The following is a 16,982-nucleotide window of genomic DNA, read 5'->3' as shown; positions in this document are numbered from 1 at the left end:
GTCGCTACTTGCGATTTCACTCAGCCAGTTTCGAGTTTGGAGCAGGTAGGTCTGGCATAACTATACGCGTCGAAATCGTTCATATAACTTCTGGTTCTATGTGATCAAATAATAAATGTACAAATTTCAGACGCGACTAATCGTGTTTAGATCAATCGGACAGCCTAACATTGCGCCCTCCCCTAAAATGAATTCAGTCCCTGTATTTGAGTGGAAATAAAAATACTCAGAAAGGAAAATTTAGCAAATGAAAACTGGGGAGGAGTCAAGCCGATCAAAACTCACAAAAATTAATACGTATAGCATCATAACGTTAGAAGGCAGTGATTGTTTTTCAAATATTTTATACAAACTACCTAAACTATGGCAACAAACAAGTAATAATACATCTAGCAAATTCAACAACATTTTAGTCTGTAATTTTATACTATTCGTTGGTAATTTCTAAATATTCCTAGAACTATGTTTATCTAAAGTAATTGCTAACCCAATCCTCGGCTAAAAAATAATTTATTTTAACACAATGTATATGATTAATAATATCGTTTATTGTTATAATTTGATGAAATACTTTTACGACTTAACTGTCTCCTACTTGCTATCACTGTCATACTAAAGGTATTTTGCTTTAGAATAAGACTAAACCTCAACAGATAAGAAACGTGACACTGTACCCTATACAATATACTCTGCAATTCCTCGAAATATTCTTACACTGTATTTTTATTTATATTTATTAGGGATGGGAACGAATACTGAAATCAATATTCGAATGTTCGGTTTGCCATATTCGAATATATTCGAATATTCGGTTAGTTTTAATGGAAGCTTTAAATTCTTATTAAGTGACTGGCATTTACACAACGTATTCATTTGTTTAAAGCGTGGATCATCGTAAATAAGGCCAAAAAAATGTTTATTTCGGGTAACCCGATCCTACATAGCGAAACCCGCCGATCCTAGCGTTTTATTTCACGATTCTGTCAGTATAATCATGAACATATTTAACTAATTCAGTGTTTTAGCTTCAAAATGATACAAAAAATCAAAACGATTATAATTTAGACCGTCGCAATTTTATCTAAAAATAGCAGGTCGTCCCATTTAAACACGTGACGCGCTGTTGTATTACCGCCGCCATTTTAAAAAATTTCAATCGGCGTGTAAAAATCGTCGTGTAAAATGCAAATAAGGCAGACTTAAACCGCCTTCAACATAAACTTGTGCATCAATCATACGTTTTTCTTGATTTTATTATTAACTACTTCAAAATTTAATTCGAATACGGCCGATTGCGGATGAAAACCGATTCTGCGGATGGTCTGAAACCTCGTACAAAATATTGTGAAAAGATCGACAATATCTACAAGTTTGGTATTGTTTTCGAAAAAAAAAAATACAACTTGTTACATAAAACAGGCGCCAATAAAAATGAACAAAAGATAAAAAGATATCACATTTACGGCTTATACAAACTGTTAATCCGTAGCGATGACCCCAGGTAATTATGCATTCAATTTTCTTGTTAATTGGACATCTTTTGACATGCATCTGACACATTGACGCCTGTTGCAAACTGTTAATAAGTAACGATGGCCCCTGCCAATTATGCATTGCTATTTTCTTGGACATCTTTTGATACGTGATAAACTAACATGACATGGTTTTATTCTGTATGTCTTGTTCATATTGCCCAAAATCAATGAAACTTATTTTGAAAAAAAAAATGCAATAATTTTAGGAATATTCGAATTTGATTTTCATATTCGAATATTCGACAGATTTTCGAATATTCGAATATTCGAACATTCGTTCCCATCCCTAATATTTATACAGTTTGTAGGTCTAACCTCAAGGCTTGTTGAACTTGAGTATGAACTATTTTGGGTCATTTATGTTAACTGTAAGACTATAGATGTTTATCTAGGTTTCAGGTTTGAAGGTGAAGGTCATATAAGGGTCAAGGGCATTACATAGGACAGTTTGTGGATGTAGCAGTTGAGTGTGAACTATACAGGGTCGTTAACTTCGGCAGAAGGGCTTAACATTTTGCTTACTAAGGTTTAAAGATTACAGACGAAGGTCTTATGAAAGTCAATGTCATTTATATAGGTCCAATCGTAGGTCTTGCTGAGTTTGGGGTTGTAGAAACGAGTTGAGTGTGACCTATACAGGGTCGTTTATTTCGGCAGAAGGATTTAATATGTTGCTTACTAAGGTTTAAATATCAAAGATGAAGGTCTTTTGAAAGTCAATGTCATTTATATAGGTCCAATCGTAGTGTGAACTTAAACTGGACATTAATGTTGGCTGTAGGCGAAACAATATAAATCTGGTTCGTATGACCGGACGGACGGATAAAATTAAATTACAGGGATTTATCTTTACTATCAGGCGTGCTTTTATGCCGTCAATATATTTCAACACAACGACTCGTCGAATGAAAATCTAAGCACCTACTTAGAAAAATACTTACGAATGACGACTGATGTAACATGCAGGCTTCATTACCCCAAATTCCCTTTTTAAATTCCAGTTTGTTTAGTTCTGTCCATAGTTTCTCATTTAGGGCAAACCCATTATTATAACTGGGGACCATACGCCGTTTGTCATGGAATTACAAACCTCTTAATTGATTTTTGTTTGTACTTTTAACTTGTGTAAATGTTGAATTCTGCTCAAAAAAACAAAGAAAAATATCAAACAGGGAATGCCACGCACCAAAAGCGCAGCCTCCTCAAAACCCGTGGCTATAGGGCGTGCACGGTAGCATGCATTTCAACTACCATCCATGAACATTTTTTTTTACTTAACGTCGCACCGACACATAATCGGTCTTATGGCGACTTTCCAGCTTTAATGGTGGAGGAAGACCCAGGTGCCCCTCCGTGCATTATTTGATCACGAGTGGCCACCTGGGTAGAACCACCGGCCTTCCTGAAGCCATCTGGATGGCTTCCTCACATGAAGAATTCAACGCCCCGAGTGAGGCTCGAACCCACATCAATGAGGGGCAAGTGATTTGAAGTCAGCGACCTTAACCACTCGGCCACGGAGGCCACTCCATCCATGAACAGGCTCAATCAAACCGAGCCTGCAACATTTTCGTTTTTGTTGTTATGAGTGACCTGTGGAGTTTCCACTGTTTTATTTCATAAGATAGTTGCAGTCAATTAGAATTTACTCTACCAATCTGTTATTCAGAAAAGAATATCTAGAAACAAAGATATCCTTCAGGATTCTTCGTCATGTTTAGAGTACAAACAATAATGCATTTCACGGATAGGATTTGGTAATAGCGAATGGATTTGTAAAGCTTTGTCGTTAATTAACAACAACTTTTTGTTTCCATTACGTGTGTAAGAGATTCACATGGAGGGGATTACTTTTATTTACACTGTCCCGTGTCTTTGGAACATGGTGGGGGTAAGAGTGAGGTTGGGTGCGCACCATAAATCGGTTTAAGCTCCCCAGTGGTGTTTATGCCACTGACCGTTCCAAGGCGGTGCCCCACTGTGTTCCTTTGTTTGTTCGTTTTGTCCTTATGTGTTGGCTTTGTGTGTGTGTGTGTGTGTGTGTGTGTGTATGTGTGTGTGTGTGTGTGTGTGTGTGTGTGTGGTGCACGCGTCTGCGTGCTGTGGGTTTCGTTTTGAGGAGGCTGCGTTTTTGGTGCGTGGCATTCCCTGTTTGATATTTGTCTTTGTTTTTTCACAAAAAAATTAACAATATCGACAAAATGCCAGAGAGGTTCACCAAGGCAACCATAGAAAAACTATGTTTTACATTTTAGTGATACTTCTTTGTACCTACCGGCTTCCGATGGTGGGTAATCTATCAGTATTGTAACACATTCAGTCGCCGAAATGTGTGCGTTGTTTGTTGCCCTTAACTGGAAAGAGTAGTTCCGATTGTGATCACCGAAGTGCTTTTGTGCTGCTACTAACTTATTCAGTGGTATGGTGTAAGCATGAATTTCACATTTTCCAATATGTGGGCAGTAACATGCCCGTGTATTGTCTTCGCAATCCTGAAATGCGTTTAACTGTCATATATTCCTTTGAAATGTATTATTATTTTATCAATAATGGTATAATAAGATGCAAGTTTTACGACACTGTTTGCTTCCTGTGTCCTGTTGAAACATGAGGGAAAATACATATCATTGTAGCTCTGTAATTAAATTGATATAATAAAGTGTATGCGTTTTCAGTTAAATACATACTCAAAATTATTATAAAACGATTCAATAATTTGAGTTTTACAAACCCCTTCAATATGTTGAACACCTAGCACCCCACTAACGATATTCTGTCCCGTGTCCTCCGTCCCAAACCACCATTCCACATTACGGATTCCACTATGTTGATCTACAGCTTCGAAGTAAATTTCCTTTTTCGACAACTCTCTTCCGTCGTTTACAGTAAACCCCTTGAAACCGTTTTTTATTAGACCGATTCCATCAATATGAGGTGGAGAGGTATCAATATGAACAGTTCTTTTTTCAGTTAGAGTATTTTGAACAATATCTACTGGACTGATGAAAAACGTGTACGTCTGTCCGTCCTTAAGATCAAACTCCCGACAATAGTTTTGGTGGAGAAAATTTACCACTTCAGTTTCCTTAGTAACTGAACCATCATCCAGCCTCCATGATACTAAATATTTTATAATGCCATAGACATTGGGTGTACCATGAATTGATAATATTCCTTCTGTATGCTCATATACGCCTGTAATAAATCCGTGTGGATCCGGTTCTATCGGACTGAGTAAGGGGTTGTGCAAATAAAAGTCGTTGTAGAAATGTTCTTTCCATGTCAAACATACTTTGTCGAAGTTGGTTTGCCAAGTATACCCCGTCACCCTTGAGGCTGAATTAATGATACACGGATAATCTTCCCTTACCTTTAAAATCGATGTGCTATCGGATAAGACAAATCTTCGAGCTTGTCGTATGTTGTCAGCTGTATCTTTAACCTCTAAAAGCACAGAAAACAGTCTAGGCTCATAAGTAGTTAGATTAAGTGTGACGTCTTTTGTCGAAGAAGTAGGCACCTTTTCTTCGTAATAAATACTAGTGTCAACTTTCAACTGATCACCCACTGGGATAACCTCGCTTACTCTCACATCAAAATGTTCAATGCCAGATGCCCCAGATGGGAAGCTCTGATTTGGTATTGGATCAGTCCATCCTTGGAAAGCAATATCGACAATGCCGGATCGTGTAACCTTTCTCTCAATTTGCAATGGTTCATTGTGGCAGAAATTACCTTCTGAACAATGTTCAGGAAGAGAATTATCAAATTTGTAGCATTTCGTTTCCGTAGTTACCGTTTTATCATATGTAACTATTTCAATTTGTGAATTGTTCTGATTTTTGCTTTCGAAGTAACCTCCTCCTTTTGCTTTGTATTCAACACAGAGACTGAAAAAAGAACTATACAAATGTATTCACAGGAATAAAAGGAAAACTGGTGTCCTGAATACATATACTAATAACTACAAGAAACTCACAGATTTGTAAAACACAGTCAGTTTTTTTTTCTTAAGTGGTTTATTTTGTTTACCGGTCCTTGTAAAACCATATAATTCTTACGAAAAATAAATAAAGGAGGTTGGTTCTATCTATAATTATTTTTGAACTTCCCTATGTTAAAATGCCATGTAAAGTTAATGTATCTTCATCTGTTGTACTAAACGTGTAAAACTTAACCACTATATTCAATGAAATGTAATTCAAGATGTGGACCCTACAGTGTATGAACGGAAAATAAATTTTAATGTACAAAACTGAATTTTCACCAATCCTATCTGATAATTTTTATCATTGCTTACAGCGTTATTTAAAGTCTTCACGTCACAATATATCCTGAAATGCTGGTGTGACATGAAGCAACGGTTGAGGTAAATACCTCACTGACTATCATTAAATACTTTTTAAGTATAATCATGTAAACGTACGCATCTCCGTTTATCAAATTGTATTTTGAGTCATTAACTAATATTACTCCATCGTTTTGAACCAATCTTTCTGCATTTCTGCTAGATGTGGTGTCAGTCTTCATCTCGTGTGAACTGATATCAGTCTCCTGACCTTCAAGAGAAACCAATATACATTAACAAATCAATGGTATAATACTATGATACTGAAAAATGTAAATATATTAAAATGTGTTATGCTTTTAAATACATGTCCATGACAATTTTGTTATACGGTGGGTGGGGGGTGAGGGCTCCGTGGCCGAGTGGTTAAGGTCGCTGCAGTCAAATCACTTGCCCCTCGCCGATGTGGGCTCGAGCTTCACTAGGGCCGTTGAATTCTTCATGTGAAGAAGCCATCCTGCTGGCATACGGAAGGTTGGTGGTTCTACCAAGGTGCCCGCTCGTGATTAATAATGCACAGAGGGCCCTTGAGGTCTTCCTCCACCATTAAAGCTGGAAATCCGACATATAACCAATACTGTGTCGGTGTCACCTGACAAAAAGAAGCAAACATTTTGTTATATTTAACAATCAAGTAGGAACAATCATCAATTGTCAATACAACAAAACAGTCAATTGCCAGTTATATATTGGCTCCAAATCGTCTATCATAGTTTCAATGTGTAAATCTACAGGAAATCTGAACAACAGTGTTACTTCCATTCTAAATGTTGGTTGTAATATTTCGTCAACTATACATGTCACTGATTAAAGCCTATAAAAATGTTAATCACAGTAAAAACAAGAAGAGGGAAAATCATTCTAAATTATTATTTTGCTTGTTTGGTTTTAGGTTTAAAGCCGTTTTAAAACAGTATTTCAGTTATGTTATGGCGGTCAGTTAACCTTACTTGTTCCTAGCTTCTGTACCATTATAAACATTTTCTCCACAAGTAACTGCCAACTTCCCTACATGATTTGTTTGTTTTGGGTTTAACACCTTTTTCAGCAGTATTTCTGTCATGTAACGGCGGGCAGTTAACCTAACCAGGGTTCCTGGATTCTGTGCCAGTATAAATCTGTTCTCCACAAGTGCTAACTTCCCCATAATAATCAGAGGTGGATGACAAATGATTTCAAACACAATGCCGGTTATCAAATAGTCATACATTTGCATACGCCCAGCCCGAGGATCGAGCTCACGACCCGCAATCCGTAGATCAACGCTCTACCTACTGAGCTAAGCGGGCGGGCTAAATCAATGGTGGGAGACAAATGATTTCACAAACAATGTCTTTTAATAATCGTCTCGGAGAATATACGCTTCGACCGGGTTTCGAACTCACAACCCCGAGATATGTAGATATGCGCTCTCCCTACTGAGCTAAGCTGGTGGTCTCATGACTTTGTATGTTTCATACACACTGAGACGCTAATGAAACCTTGCACTTTCATGGTCAATATGTGTTGTCACTCCTGAGAAAGTCGATGACTTTATTTGTCATTCTACATGTCAGAGCACCACCTTAACAAAATCACAACGTTTTGCACGTATTTTGCGAATCAGTATTATTTCGGAAAAAAATCCCTTAGAGTAACATTTCTATAGCGTCTCGGTATACAAACCTGAGGTTGATTGCTTTAATATAAGAACTGCTGTGTCTGTTACTCCAAACAGATCTGTTTGGATGTATTGTGGCCGAGGCAGTGCCGAAATATCTATCGTAAATTCGGATGACATATTGAATGTGATTGTTGTCGGCTGAAAATTCCCATAATTGTCCTGCAAATACTGGCAATGCGAAGACTGCCTACTACTGGCTAACCCTTTTTTCTCTCCATTGGGTCCAGTGAATACTGTTTGACAGCTATGAATCTCTGGTTTGGTTTCCGGCTGGCACAATGTCTTTATTGTCGTGGAGTGCTTTCTAAATCCTGCGCTGCATTCACAATTTGACGCTAAACTTTCACTGCACGACCCAGGCCAGCAATAATGGTTATCAGACGAACATGTGCCTATAAATATGTAACATAAGGCTATCATCAACTTCATTTAATGTTTTCAGTCTACAATGATTGGTTATTACAATACCGTTTAGATATTACAATCTATCTAAAATATTAATGATATTAGAAACAAGCGATAACGCCTTTAATAAGAAATTTATCCCCACCTCAAAACATCTACAGTTTCTAAACGTTTTATTATTGACATTCAATCATTCGTAAGATAACAAATAAAAGACTATTTCTTTTTTACCTCCTGTTCCAAAATTCGCTCATTCTATCATATGACTCCTGGTTATATCGACTTAGAAATTTATTTAAGTTCAAATATGTTTTATGTCATTGTACTATATACAATGTACATGTTGTTTGTTGTTAACTAGGTTTTCATAGCTGACATTTATCATCGTAAAATTCCGACAAGATATCTAGCATCTATTGCATTGAATTACTACTTGAATGCCAAGCGTATGAAGTTTGCCACATGTTGGTCTCTAACTTCAGTTCAGGGCGCAACTTGAAACATAAAATCTATATTAAGATTTTTGACGCATATTACGTAACCAAGTCAAAATATAAGCAGACTTCATTTGACTGAGTATGTTCAAATACTTGAGACACATGTAAGATGTACCAACACATACGTAAAATCATGTCCTCATGCGTGTTGATTGCGGGAGACGAGACGGCACTATAACAAAACAGAGAAAAGTGGAAACTTCACAGGTCGCTCAACACGACAGAAACGAAAATGTTGCAGGCTCGGTTTGATTGAGCCTGTTCATGGACGGTAGTGGAAATGCATGTTACCGTCCACGCCCTCTATCCCCGGGTTGAGCAAAACTCAACATTTACACATGCTAAATCCGCAGATGTATTCAAACGGCGGTGGACATGGAACCTTCAATGATACACGTGTTGAGGCGTGTAATTCCACGAAGAGCGGCGTTTGGTCCCCAGATAAAATAATGGGTTTGCCCTAAACGAGAAAACAATGGGCAAAACTAAACAAACTGGAATTTAGGAAGGGGATCTGGGGTTATGGAGCCTGCGTATCACAGGAACTGTCAAAAGACAAAATTATAAAGCAGGCACCATATCCAAAGTCCTCAATATCGCATTTTACTTATAAGGTCTATATTTATTAGGTATGCTTCACATAGACATTTTGATTTACATCCCAATGACATATTTGTTACAATTCTTCAAAATTTACAGATGAACTTGTAATGACTCATGTGACTGACGTTCTTTCTGTTAATATATGAAGTTAAAAACCCTGAAATATTGTTGTTTGCCACTAATATTTTAACCATTTATATACGTTTTTGCATAAATGTTTTTAGACGTGCTTTACTATTTACTTTACATTTTATACGTTTATACATTTTTACATAATTGTTTTTTTTTAGATGCTTTACAATTTACGTTTTCAAAGCGCTTGTTTTCGGCTATATAGCCTTTTTGTGTCGGTTGGCGTAAAATGTAACTCACTCACTCACTTAATCTAAATCAAATTGTATTGATAAAATAAATTTGAACTGACACAAAATTTTGCTATTCACGACAGTCATAAAGCATTAAGATTTTAAATGTTTGAAGTATTTACTTTTGAAATCTGGGTTGAAATCTCTGTTTTTTTATTAACATTTATGAGAGAAAAACAGAAGGGCTTAGTGTGGTCTTTCTGAACATTTTCGTGTTAAAATGAAATCTTACAAATCTTTGACACAGTTAATGTTTTGGTTTTATAATTTCACATGCTAATCATATATTTCAGATTTGATTTTTTAATTTAAATTCTGCAAACAAAACATTGCACTTCTTAACACAGTTATAGGAACCCTCTCATACTATATACCTTTTATTGCATGTATAACTCAAAATAAATACCACATCGCTATGAATGGGAAGATCCGTTGAGGCTGACACTATTTCTCGAAATGTTGACAATATTACTGGCCCACTCAATGAAAATTGATATTGGACCAGGTTTAGAAGGAAGCTTATTTCGCTAATTCAACCGTTTAATTAAATTCCTTCAGTCAAAATCAGCTAACACCATTCCACATGTGCATCGTTACAGAGCTATTTTGCATTCATAAGCGTGCAAGCCCGTTTCTTTGACAGTAGCAACTACCAACGGGACATAGTATTTTACTAGGAATAGAGCAATAGAAATAAATAGTAGTATCTTTGCATAAATACATATACCACCATTTGTTATATGGAGGTTTGCATAGGAAATACGAATAACCTAAAATAGCAATTGTAATCTATAAGTAAATGTAGAAAATAATTTCGGTATTTAATATTCATTAAATGTTAAAGATAAGTTTTAGTTTAGCTTTATCGAGGGAAACGTGTGTAGTCTTATTTTCTTCAAAATATATGAAACTATTATAAGTTATAGGCACGACAGTTGCTAGGGTATATTGGTGTATTCATGCATCTCAAAACAGGGAAAATATTAGAAAAAGTGAACTCAAAACAAAATCTTTACAATAATAACTGATCTGTAATCTCGATATTTTTCGATAGTTATAGCTACCCCATTATTTGAAAGTTTGAATTTTCTAGAAGGTATACGAGAAAAACACAATGACGATTTAATATTTTCGCCTATGAAAAGACCTATGGTTTGCCTTAAAACTCTGAACTTGTATTTTATGTCAACATGATAAAATGAAATATAAGGTTGTAAGACCTCACCAGTACAATAAATCTGGAAGTGCTATCCCTTAAACACATACACGGATTGTTCACCCACACATATATGGATTGTACACCCACACATATACGGATTGTACACCCATACATATACGGATTGTACACCCACACATATACGGATTGTACACCCATACATATACGGATTGTACACCCACACATATACGGATTGTACACCCATACATATACGGATTGTACACCCACACATATACGGATTGTACACCCATTACCTTTCTTGAACAGAGTCTGATATTATATAGTTTATCTGCGTTCTACGCATCCCAATGGTCTGCTTACACCTATCTCCAACTGTATCCTAAATGACAGTTATGACCGGTTATACGACATTTTACCATAATTAACCAACATACAAAATTCATGCATTTCCACTACCGTCCATGAACAGGCTCAATCAAACCGAGCCTGCAACATTTTCGTTTTTGTCGTGTTGGGCGACCTGTGAAGTTTTCTATTCCATAAACATGGTGATATATGTAAATACGTACGGTTGCAACTTCTGGCATTATTCGTCAACTTGAAGTACACATTATTGTTGACACATGTGATGCAGGTCTGATCTGTTGGACTTGTACAATTTTCTTCTGCACAGTTTGCAATAGCTGTGCATACTGCAATGACACATACAGTTTCTACATTTGCTTCTGTTCAATTTAAATGCCACGGCTTAATAATTCTTCTTACAATGCACAATGCATTTATGATGAACCTACACTAAGCACCAAAGGTTAAAGCTGTTGAGCGGCATATATCAAGCTTACTACTAACATTTTCTCTTTGTATTGTAAAAGTTAATTATTTCTTTCTGAAATAACACATTTATTCAAACTTCGTTTTGTAAGTAAATAGTCATGAGATCCGTTTCAGGCCCGTATATGATCATGCGATGTTTTATATTTAGGAGTAGGTCCCTTGAATAATCTGGCATTTGCAATATAAGATAAATAGAGGTTGATCAATGTGTTTATGATGTCAAACAGAGTGACAACGTTATGAATTCAAAAACAGATTAGACAACTTGTGTTAACACTACGACATTTGTATAGAACACAGAGTTCGTCCCCAGTAATATCCTATTATTTAATTGTTTATTACACTTTTTACACTTTTTGTTGCTTTTTTCGCGTATGTATTTTCAAAACTCTTCGTGAATGTAGTTCCTTGCAATTACAGAATTATACATGCTAGTCTTACCCTTGCATGATCGTTAGAGGCGACTAATAGGGTCTTAACACTTGGTTTTGAAGTAACTCTGTGATTCCAGCAGTTATGTAAATTTTGATTCCATACCTTATGTTTTTATTTCGATGTTAATGAGATGTGGAATCAAAATTTGTAGTCCTGTTTGGCGCTATATAACCCATACTGTGTTGGTTCGCCGTTAAACCAAAAAAAATAAATAAATGCATCGTACACGTAGTGTACTAACTTCTTTTTATGTGATGGTTTTGTTTGCTTACATTTAAAAACGCCATAATACTGTACCTATAGTCCAATCAATTCGTAAAAGGAAAATTAATACCAAAATATTTCAGAAAATGGGACATGCACCAGATTTGGTACAGATTTTTATCAAATCATAAGATACATTTTTATGGGACCCATCTGATATCTGTCAAAATGGCCGATACGACGACGGCCATTTTTAAAAGCTCAATATACTGAAAGGTAATTATATTTACATTCGTCCACAAAATGAACCAAAATATAAATGAATAGGATAAAATAAATCTTAAATTTGAATCAGAAGTACAGAATAACAATTCAAATGCTGTTAATTACTTTCTGTTTCTGTGGTAACGGCTATAATATAGCCTTTAAAACCCTGTTTAAAATTATCAAAGCAAAACCTTTGTTTTTGCTTATATTTTAAAGTGTTTCTTTTTCTTTTTGTTTTACTATATGTAGTTTGTAACTAAGAGAGGTTGTTTCTTGAAAAAAACATTGTACACAGACAGAAGGAAAAAAATGAGAACATGCATGTTACTCTAATTTCTCCGTTTGTACATCTGTTCATCCGTGTGTATGTTCGTCCATCATTCACAATTGGTGGATTCTTCTATAACTTTTTCAAAAGTACAAATTTCAAAGACTTCTTCTTGTAACCTTGGTAGGTTATTTGGAGAATATGCAGGTCCTTTAACTAAGTTTCTATATAAACTTGTGGTTTCTACGACACCTAATATGACAACTGCCCCTTTCGGTTTGGGACTTAGAAATGCAAGAATAGATTATTAGGACGGATAAGTTGGATCAAATAAAACAACGTTCATAACTATGCACACACAGTCAGAATATCTTCAGATAATTATTGATTATGTAATACTAACTGTGTAACAAGTCAAATGGTTTATCGCGGCCAGAAATTTGTACAAACCGGACAGAAGTTGCGAAATTGTCATTTGTGCAGGAAAGAAGCGTTTACCATAATGTCCAGTACTGGACAGGTATAGTGACCATGCACGGACACAGCCAATTTTCTCAGAGGGGGTCCGATCCCCTGCCCGCCCCCACCCTGGAAATTTTGAAATTTAGCACTTCATTTTTTGCATTCTGGGACAGTTTTATGGACTAACCTGTTAAATTTGGGAAAAATGATAATTTATAATCAAGCTTTCTTGAAGGTAAAATTCTTAGTTTCTTTTAGATAAATCATATGAATTATGTCGGGGTTGTATGTAGCAGCAGCCGCATATACTTTACATGCGGTCCTAATGTTGCCTTTTTCGAAAAACATTTTCTTTCCTTCTTGTCGTCTTTCCTTTTATAAAGATTTTCCAGAGGGGGTCCGGACCCCCGGTCCCCCCCCCCCCCCCCCCCCCCCCCCCCCCCATTCTGGATCCGCGCATTGTGACATATCATGCTTTCTGTTTATGCAGGTAAACTTGTGTTTGGTTAAATTTCAACAGAGCACAATTGTCTGAACAGTGTACAAACTCATTACTGTTTTTTCAGGCAAGGGTGGAAAAAAGTGGTAGAAAATGAAAGCAGTAACATTTTTATTAAAAAAAATAAACAATGAGACAAACATTTCCAACATCTTTGGACGGTTCAAAAATCCCATGTTAAACATACGATAAAGCCCGAAACGCGTGAAAATGTTCCGAATGTAAATCGGGTGAAGTAAGCGCTCTATGTATGCGTCTGGATTGATTAAACTGGGCGAGTCTACTTACTTATTACTTGAGGATGAAAAAAACGTGATTTTTAAATGTTGCTCTTAAACAAGGGTGGCGGTTGAACTACTAAAAGTACAACAACAGTTAATTCACAACAAAACGTACGGTATGTTTTATAATCAGTAGAAGCTAGTCGTATTTACGCTTATGAGACCTGTTTCACCCACAAGTAAAGAATTCACTGGTCCATCATGAAATATTTTTCCCAGCGCACATATACTTGTCCTATTCAAAATGATGGCCGCGATCAACAAAGAAGACTAAGGCTGAAGATATTCATTTTGCTTGAAATTTATGGTCAGCACATTGTAACTATTCTGTCATATATATCACTCAATAAAGTGAGCTGGTATCTGAAACAAGGTACGTGAGATACACGTGTCATTACACACAAGTACGAGATGGTAGACACCATAAGTTAACTTGCATAAGGAAGTACAGAGCATTTTAGCACTTTTAACAGATAACATCTTCCTCGGCAGCCGTTTTCTAGGTTGCACGTGCACTTGAGAAGCTATAGGCATGAGACTGGTGCTTGGGGCAAGAACTACCAGAAAGGTTCCAGTTTATCAAAGATACCTCTGGTCAGCCTAAATTATCGTGACTTGGAATCTTAGGAAAGAGATAGACCTGATCTGCAATCTTTTTAGTATGTTGAAGAGGTGTAGCACACGATGCAGGAATGCACAATATAGACCTACTCTTTGCGATGTGAGCCTCATTGACATCAGCTACTTGACAGGTTTTGTTGTAAAGAAAAGAATCGAAAGACTTTATTGTAGCAATATGATCTAAGTTAGGCTCAACTTTAGGCGAAAAAACAAAAACTGAGAATGATGCTGTGAAATCAAAGAAACTGGTCAAAGTTTCCGAAACTGATTTTTTGCCTCTCGCATAAAAAGCCCATGTTTTGTCACAACCTGTGAAGGCAAAGCCTCGCCCAAAGCTTTCATAAAAACCAAAAATACTGACTTCAAATATAAGAATGACAGATCAAAACAGAAACATAGGGAAATTGCATTCTTTCCTAACTGCCACAAATATAATAAAGTGCAAACCTTGACAACAAATGCATGTTGCTTTAATACAATCATACAACAAGCCGTCACTTGATGTGCATCAAAGGCTCTGCTAACATTACAAGCTTGAAATCTGTTTGTCTGACGCTTCATGTACAATACCGTGCTGATCATAAATTGTCAAAAATGAATGAGCCAACGTGTGGGGTGTTCAATAAATACCCGGAAAAGTGCTCTCATGTCTTCACATTTCATCAAAAATCGATGAAACTGTTATATGTAGAAAGGGTAATTTAGTTGATATATCAAAATAGTATTTTCTTTGGACAAATGAAAATTGCTAGTCCCCACATATCTCCTATATTGTATATCGCTAAAACATTACTTGCCACTTATTTGTTTTTTACATCGGGTGAATATTTATGTGAAATGTAAGTGTTATTTCAAAAAAGTCAAATTATAAATGTAACATATTGTCTGTCATTGCCCGATAAACAGTGTTGATAAGAGGTCTTTAATACATCTTTTGTTATGAATCAAGAACAGAGACAAAAGCTTGGATGCATAAGGTTTTAAGTAGGGACTATAACTTAAAGAAAACAAACAGTTTTTCAGTGGCATTAGAGGTACCGCAGTATCCTTGACGGCTCGCATTTCAGACGTCCGAAAAGAACGAGGTTCAAACATATTTTGAAAATTAAAGCTCTCCTCGATATAGAACGATTTATCACAGATCAGTGTCCAATTTAATCAGTACCACAGAAATAAAAGCAGCTCGACTATTGTTATATGAACAGTTTTTATTTGTTTGTAGAAAGGTGTAGAAATTGCATTTAAAAACTTGATTCACCGGTAATCACGAGTTGTACTGGTTAGTTTTGATTGACAGGACAGCATCATACTTACATTGGACCGCTTTATTGGTAGTGACATAGCCTTACAAATAGTAAATATATAATGTTCATGGTCTGAAAACTGTAGCTTAAGTACTCACATTAAATATGGCCTTATCTATCATATTTTTTTTTATTTCAGCAAAAATGTCCAGAAATAGATATTAGAGCACGTTTCTTGGTAGAACTAATGGATTCTGCTTTAAACTTGCTGACTGTACTGACAATTAGATTTAATTTGACAACAAGAGCTGTAGCTATTAGTGACAAATGCCCCCGAAATGTGCAAAAGAATGCTTCAGTTGTCTGTGCAAAATATGCCAGAATAGTTTAGGTATGAATCATTTTGTGACCAGACACAAAACATATTCTCCAAAATTAACTCTGACCTTGGGTCTTGTGTATGACCCATCAACTCATTATAGGGAACATTTGTGCCAAGTAATTTTAAGATCCCTTGATGAATGGCAGAGTTATTGACCGGACAAGGAACAGGCCCTGTTAGCCTATATCTTCTAAGAGTGACCTTGACCTTGGAGCTAGGGGTCTATCTTAAGCATGACACGTTATGTTAATATAGGGAACATTTATGCCAACTTGAAGTAATTTTGAAATCCCTTTATTGATGGCAGAGTTATGGACCGGACAAGAAACAGACCATATTAACTTTTACCCTCTAAGTGTGACATTAACCTTAGAGCTAGGGGTCTGGATCTTGCACAGGACACTTTGTCTTATTATGGGAAGCATTTATGCCAAGTCCCTTGATGAATGGTAGAGTTATGAGCCGGACACGAAACAGACCATATTAACCTTTGACTTCTAAGTGTGACATTGACCTTAGAGCTAGGGGTCTGGATCTTGCGCATGACACGCCATGTCAATATAGGGAACATTTATGCCAAGTAATTTTAAAATCCCTTTATCGATAGCAGAGTTATGGACCAGACAATAACAGACCATGTTAAATTTTGACCTCTAAGTGTGACCTTGACCTTAGAGCTAGGGGTCTAGATCTTGAGCATGGCATTTTGTGGTATTTTAGGGAAACATTTATGCCAAGTAATTTTAAAATGCCTTGATGAATGGCAGAGTTATGAACCGGATACGAAACAGACCCTGTTAACATTTGACTTCTAAGTATGACCGTGACCTTGGAGCTAGGGGTCTGGGTTTTGCGCATGACAGGTCATGTGAATATAGGGAACATTTATGCC

At 36.3% G+C, this 16,982-nt stretch overlaps 1 protein-coding gene and 1 long non-coding RNA gene across 2 annotated transcripts in view; both read right to left on the bottom strand.

Moving 5' to 3' along the window:
* Positions 1-12,038, bottom strand: part of LOC128557415 (uncharacterized) — a 30,579-nt gene extending 18,541 nt beyond the window's left edge. The window contains exons 1-6 of the mRNA XM_053544784.1: positions 12,035-12,038; positions 11,163-11,285; positions 7,549-7,938; positions 5,962-6,094; positions 4,267-5,425; positions 3,811-4,027 (exon numbers count right to left, since the gene is read on the bottom strand). Coding sequence (XP_053400759.1) covers positions 3,811-4,027; positions 4,267-5,425; positions 5,962-6,094; positions 7,549-7,938; positions 11,163-11,285; positions 12,035-12,038 — 2,026 coding nt within the window. The remainder of the gene's footprint in view (positions 1-3,810; positions 4,028-4,266; positions 5,426-5,961; positions 6,095-7,548; positions 7,939-11,162; positions 11,286-12,034) is intronic.
* A 1,620-nt stretch (positions 12,039-13,658) lies between these two features.
* Positions 13,659-14,100, bottom strand: LOC128557519 (uncharacterized). The gene is made up of 2 exons (XR_008371205.1): positions 13,955-14,100; positions 13,659-13,919 (listed from the first exon to the last, which is right to left on the bottom strand). It is a non-coding gene; the product is annotated as an uncharacterized LOC128557519 (long non-coding RNA).
* Between the last annotated feature and the right edge of the window lie 2,882 nt (positions 14,101-16,982).

This window comes from Mercenaria mercenaria, chromosome 5, assembly GCF_021730395.1.
Source record: "Mercenaria mercenaria strain notata chromosome 5, MADL_Memer_1, whole genome shotgun sequence".
NCBI classification, from domain to species: domain Eukaryota; kingdom Metazoa; phylum Mollusca; class Bivalvia; order Venerida; family Veneridae; genus Mercenaria; species Mercenaria mercenaria.
The sequence above is the reverse complement of the archived record's forward strand: the minus strand, read 5'-3'. Positions and strand labels throughout refer to the sequence as shown.